This window comes from Oncorhynchus nerka, linkage group LG5, assembly GCF_034236695.1.
Source record: "Oncorhynchus nerka isolate Pitt River linkage group LG5, Oner_Uvic_2.0, whole genome shotgun sequence".
Lineage (NCBI taxonomy): Eukaryota > Metazoa > Chordata > Actinopteri > Salmoniformes > Salmonidae > Oncorhynchus > Oncorhynchus nerka.
The window spans coordinates 62,713,096-62,719,912 of NC_088400.1; the positions used below are offsets into that span (position 1 = coordinate 62,713,096).

At 41.2% G+C, this 6,817-nt stretch overlaps 1 gene segment (V, D, J or C); it reads right to left on the reverse strand.

Annotated features, from left to right (window-relative positions):
* Positions 1–4,570: 4,570 nt before the first annotated feature.
* On the reverse strand, positions 4,571–5,741 carry LOC115129883 (Ig lambda-2 chain C region-like; the record flags this gene model as incomplete). The annotated part of the segment is given in 2 exon segments: positions 4,571–5,075; positions 5,600–5,741. Coding segments are annotated over 2 exon segments (462 nt in total), but the record flags the coding sequence as incomplete, so codon positions are not given.
* Positions 5,742–6,817: the final 1,076 nt, after the last annotated feature.

The following is a 6,817-nucleotide window of genomic DNA, read 5'->3' on the forward strand; positions in this document are numbered from 1 at the left end:
TTCTTAGTGTGGTTCCTGCCAACCACACTCTCTGTTGGTGTTCTGACAAGTGCCAATCAGAGTCATCACAAAGCAACATCCCTATTGGATCTAATGGCAGTATTTTATCTAAGTACAGACAAGACATCGTTGACTTTCCCCCAGAATGCATCGACCCCCGGGCATTTCCACAGCACATGCTGAAAAGTACCAAGGTCCCCTGTGGTACAGAACTCACATAATGGTGATGGAGTCAGACCCATGTGATGTCTTTTTTGAGGTGTTAGATAGGTTATATGGCAAAATAAATATGAATGAATTGGTGATTGGGGTTTCTAGATGATCCAAATATATTTTTTCATACTGTCTCCCAATGAATTTGTCTGTCAGCAAGTCTAAAATCATTTTCCAATACAGTGGATAGACATAATGGTTTTTGTGCTGCAAGAATGAATTGACTATAGATATCAGAAACAACTCCTTTTGAGGGGCGCCTGTCCGTTGGAAGTTTGACCAATGGGTGTACTGCTAGTTCTGCTCCCCAGGGGACCCCATAGGCTCGCGTGGACTGGCGTCGTTGAAGGTAAACACAAAATAATGAACCTGGGACATTAAAACACTTTCCTGGAAACTGAGGAGTCCATTCACATTGAATATGTCTTTGAAAATATAAACACCCTTCTTAGATCAAGATTCTGATATAAATGGTTTCTTACACACTAAACATTCCATGTAAGATTAGAGCTCACGTGCTTCTCTGTAGCTTTCCACACATTTACTAGTATGCTATAATGGGTCCAAACAAGAAGTCCACCTGATGATTTTGTTGTCTGTGGTGTTGCATATTTAATCTGTGGTCTCTGTGGTATAAATTATTGGAGACAGGTGCAGGAATATGTAATCGTTTTTTTTTAATACTCCACCCAAAAATACAACATGCCATGAAAAGGCACGGGGACGAAGCCCAAAACAAACATATACAAAAACACAGGGATGTAACCCAAACAAAAGAGCGAGTTTAAACCTCTGATATATACAGGGGAAGGGAACCGCAATAACAATACACGGTATGAGACCCGTAATAACGATTGCACAATACACACAGCACAATCGCCAAAACAACAAAGCACAGGACCTCACATGACCAACGGACATGGGAACAATAACCCACAAGACAATGGTGAACAGAGGGCACATACATACAATTACTAATCAGGGGAATTGGAATCAGGTGTGTGTAATGAGACAAGACAATGGTGAACAGAGGGCACATACATACAATTACTAATCAGGGGAATTGGAATCAGGTGTGTGTAATGAGACAAGACAATGGTGAACAGAGGGCACATACATACAATTACTAATCAGGGGAATTGGAATCAGGTGTGTGTAATGAGACAGTTCAGTGATGCCTAGAGGCCGGTGACGTAGACCTCGGGAGCTGGTGCACGGAATGGGGAGCTGGTGCACGGAATGGGGAGCTGGTGCACGGAATGGGGAGCTGGTGCACGGAATGAGCAGCAGTACCGGGGGAATCTGAAAGTCTAGGTCTCGCCCAAATTAACTTCTTTATGACAGAGTCAAGTTTAGACCAATAGTGTATAGGAGGAAGCAGTGGTAACATGGAACTCATAAAATTGATACGAGGGAGGACATTCATTTTAATCATTGAGATTCTAGCATACCATGAAGTTGCCATAGCAGACCATCTTTTTATTCTCAAAGGTTTCTAAGTAGTTCTTCCTGAATGTAGTGTCAGTAGATTGGGATATGGTCATGTCTAAGTAGGTGGTTTATTTCTTCCCTGGTATCATGGGTGGTAGTTGAACTCTTCCCATAGCTGAGTTAAGAGGTTGTAGAGCTGATTTAGACCAGTTGATCTTGTAAACAGACCATGTTTAATGTTTAAAGCTGTGAAAATAGACATTATTGGCTGGAGGGAGTTTTGAGCACTTTCAACACAGCTTTCAGTTCAGATAAAGTGGTAGGTTCCTCTAATACAACTGTTTCTTCTTTAGAGAGTCTGGGCAACGTAAGGTTCCCTGAGAACTGCGGACAAGCAGAAGTTTCAAAGCTATGTCGTCTGAATACAGAGAAATTACTTTTTCACTTTATTTGATTTTGATGTGAGGAAGCAGAATGTTGACGTATGCTTTGTGGCAGCGGTTCAAGAGAGAGAGCAAATAGCAAAGGGGATGCGGGACAACCTTGTTCGCATCCTGGTTGCATGGGGAATGGATTAGAATGGGTAGTACCAGTAGATATACATCCTGGTTGTATGGTGAATGGATTAGAATGGGTAGTGCCAGTAGATATACATCCTGGTTGTATGGTAAATGGATTAGAATGGGTAGTACCAGTAGATTTAACAGAAGAAAGATTCATAAACATGGTGAGAATCATTTGTATAAATCTTACCCCGAAACCAAAATGTTCAAGAACAAGCCATAAATATTCCCACTCTAAGCGTTCCAAGGCTTTCTCTGCATCTAATGATAACACAGCACACAGGGTATCCAGATTGGAAGCCTCAGTAACCTCATGAAACATGCAGTTTATGTAATCGGCTGCCTGACAACCCTTAATAAACCCTGTTTGTTCAGGATGTATGGACTTGTTAATAATGTTCTCTAGGCGCATGGCTAGAACTTTGGCATACATCTTCATTTCTGTTCAGATTAAACTGATTGGCTGAACATTTTCACAGTTTGTGAGGTCTTTTCCTTTCTTAGCGGTTAGGGATATAATAGCTGTATTGATGTCTCTGTGGAATTGTCTTTTATCAATAGCAATGTTAAGCGATTCAAGAATAACTGGTCCTAGGTCATCCCAAAAGTTGAGAATGAGTTCAGGAGGTATTCCATCAATACCAGGCACTTTATCTTTCTTCATATTTAAAAGAGCAGCTTTCAGTTCACATAAAGTGGTAGGTTCCCCTAATACAACTGTTTCTTCTTTAGAGAGTCTGGGCAACGTAAGGTTCTCCCGGAACTGCCGACAAGCAGAAGTATCAAAGCTGTATGAGGAACTGAATGAATCTGAATAATATGCTCTAAAAGTAGTATTTCTTTCTGTAGGATCAGATATCCGTCTGATCAACTGTATTGATGATCTTGTTTCAGCATGTTTAAACTGCAGTGCCAGTAAGTGTCTAGGCTTCTCGATTGAAAATAGTATTGTTGTCCCACGTATCTAGATATGAATGTCAAAAAGCGATAATAGTATTGTTGTCCCACCTATCTAGATATGAATGTCAAAAAGCGATAAAACAGCTGGCAGACTCAGTCTGTAGTTCCACCAACAGCTGAACCTGATACTGTTTGACTAATAACTCTTTATTTTCTGTCTGAAACATAGACTTAGATAGACCACGTCGTTATTCTATATGTCCCATTATGGTGTGTGTGAGAGCACAGGCAGTGCCATTGAGGCCATCTCCATTTTGAAGTATTCTATTTTCTTCTGCTACTACTCCTACTGGTAAACAAACTGACAGGGTGCAAACTGTCACCTAGACTGTGTTGTTTAACAGGTATAGAGCCAAGGTTGGCGAGTTACTGCCACCTGCTGTAATGTAATGTTTCCTCATGAGTATAATTCATTGGCTGATCCCTCCTGATGACCTGGATGGAATTATGTGATCATTCCTTAACCCATAGGAAGTACCACTCAGTTGACTACTTCAAAATGGTGGAATACTTCAAAGGCAATATCCATGCAAAAACAGTTATATCCATCTTAGGCCTCGATTATTCTTTATGGCCTGAATTGAACATCAGCATGACGCCATTTTAGCAAAAAGGCTAGAAAAGCCAGTATAGAATAGCTAAACAATAGTATTGAATTAATACACTAACATGTAACCAAATGCTATGGTAAATTACTGGGACTGCTGTTGAAAATTAGCCGGCTGGCTAAAACCGGCACTTTTACTGAAACGTTGATTAATGTGCACTGTCCCTGTAAAAACAAAATAAACTCAAACTCAAAATTACAGGCCTTCCCACAGATTTAGGTCAGGTATTTCCTTCCATGCTTAAGATTATTGTGTTTATGTCATTCCATTAACAGTTTCATTGTCTGTCCTGAGGTCGGGTATTTCCATAGAGCAGGTGCTTTGCATTGGCAGCTCATGCTTCAGTGCTCTGAGAGTGTTTATAGCCCTGTGAGTTTCAGACTGTGGCACTGAGATCTGTCCTGACACTTTAAGACTTCAGTGTTATCATTGTTGTGTCCAGTCTGTTGTCTTCTCAGAGCCACAGATGATGAAAATGAGGAAGATGATACCACTGATTCCCCTGCTGACCACTCTGGGGTTCCTGACTCAGGGTGAGAAAGTCTCAGCATCTCTCTCTACTGGTTCTAATAGGTTTGAATGGGAAAGTCTTCTCTCTGAGCTGTTGCTTCAGACAAGATCTGTCGTATGTCGATAATGGTCAGATAATGTGGCTCTGCTCCTGTCCCCAGATATTTACTGCCCCAAGGTGGTCTTCCCACTACCCACCCTCCCTCACCCCCTACCAACCTTCTAATGTCCATTTTGTCACAGATATTCACTTCTATTTATTTTCTAATACAAATCAGGGACACCTTGTTTGACATGAATACAAAGTATTTTATTTTGTTAACATCTCCAATCTAAAATTAGAAGCGATGAAACACACGTACAGATTTCATGATGCAGAATCCCAGATTGATGACCAGAGCTGAAGCTCTAGATAGATATTTAGAATGATAGAATGACAGATAGGTAGGTGTTCTCTGTGTACAGGGTGTCTACTGGGAGCAGTGGTGTGGCTCCAGTGTGTGAGTGACGGGGGTCTGGTCCTTTAGGGTGGCCTCACAGGTGACTGAGCCAGCCTTCCTCCACTGGTCAGTGGGGAGGGTGAGGCTGCTGCTCCAGCTGTAGTGACCGTCCTTCTCCAGGACCTCCAGGCTCTGGCTGCCCTGCAAGGCCCCCCCGGCCCCCAGCCTCCAACCCAGCTTCCAGCCCTCCGGGAAGCCCCTGTTGGCCAGGCACACTAGAGCCACATTCCCCTGGTCCTTCTCCTCACTGGAGGGAAGTAGGACGGTCAGGGAGGGAGGTACCACACCCACTAGGAGAGAAGATGAGATGGAGAGATGACATGTAAGGGTTAAACTGGACAAGACCCTTGAGGAACTTTCAGCAACTTGAATATAAAGAAACAAATATGTTATTTGTGTTGTATAAAATAGTCTGTAAAATGGCAGGTTATCTATAAACATATGTTACACACTATTTAACTTCCCTCCAATAACATCTATGAAGTGTGACCACAAACTACAATCAGTGATGTGTTAAAGTACAGAAAGAAAACGTACATGTCTACAATATAACATGTTTAATAATGCTGCTGAACTGGTTTTGTGTATTTAAAGACATCGAACATGTCAACCTATTATTTTCTATTTGAGGATATTTCGTATATGAAGTTTTTGTCCTTGAATGATCATTAGAGTATATGGAAACACCTCAAATGATCGAAAATCAAATAAATTAAACATTCAAATTTAGAACTATTTCTCAATAATGACTTTATGTGACTTTATAAATGTTCAACTGAATGTATTATAATAAGGATAAATCTCTTGTACTTACAGTCAACGATGAGTTTGGTGCCGCCACCGAAAGTCCACCACAATGATACAGACTCATTAAACAGCCGTACAAAAACCTCCTGCACTTTACACACCAGTAACTCTCTACACAACACACATTCAACCCTACCACTGATTGTCTGTCAAAACACCCTACATACGTAGGTCATAACTTTCAAATGAATTTACTTTGTTGTTTTAGATTTTTCATTTTAGCTGATTTCCCCCCTGACTATAAAATATAAATGTTGTAGATGTCAAATATCTCTGACAAACTCACTAAGTAACTAAGTACAAGAAGGCAGCAATATAGAATAGCAATACAGTATTACTGAATGAAAACCCTTACATGTAACTAAATACTATGGTCAAGTCCTTCCACAGACTTAGTCAGCTATTTCCTTCCATGTTTAATATTATTATTGTGTTGCAGTAACAGTTTCATCATCTGTCCTGAGGAAGGGTATTTCCATAGAGAAGGTACTTTGCATTGGCAGCTCATGCTTCAGTGCTCTGAGAGTGTTTATAACCCTGTGAGTTTCAGACTGCAGGACTGAGATCTGTCCTGACACTTTAAGACTGCAGTGTTATCATTGTTGTGTCCAGTCTGTTGTCTTCTCAGAGCCACAAATGATGATGATATCACTGATTCCCCTGCTGACCACTCTGGGGTTCCTGACTCAGGGTGAGAAAGTCTGCTCTCCGACCTTTCTGAACTGCCGTCTTCAGAGAGCATCAGTTAAGAACCAGAAAAGTTTTGAGAACAGGAGTTTGAGAAGCCTCTATGATACTGCTTGTACATGGTGCGAGAATACAGTTATTTTATTTACGATTATTATGACTTATCCTCCACCTCTCATTTCCAGAATCATCTGGGGCTGGAGTTGTGACTCAGTTAGTCTGGGAGAGACTGTGTATCTGAGCTGCACAGCCAGTGAGGGGGTGGATGATGACCTGAGCTGGTACCTGCAGAATTCAAGAATAACTGGTCCTAGGTCATCCCAAAAGTTGAGAATGAGTTCAGGAGGTATTCCATCAATACCAGGCACTTTATCTTTCTCCATATTTAAAAGAGCAGCTTTCAGTTCAGATAAAGTGGTAGGTTCCTCTAATACAACGGTTTCTTCTTTAGAGAGTCTGGGCAACGCAAGGTTCTCCAGGAACTGCCGACAAGCAGAAGTATCAAAGCTGTATGAGGGACTGAATGAATCTGAATAAT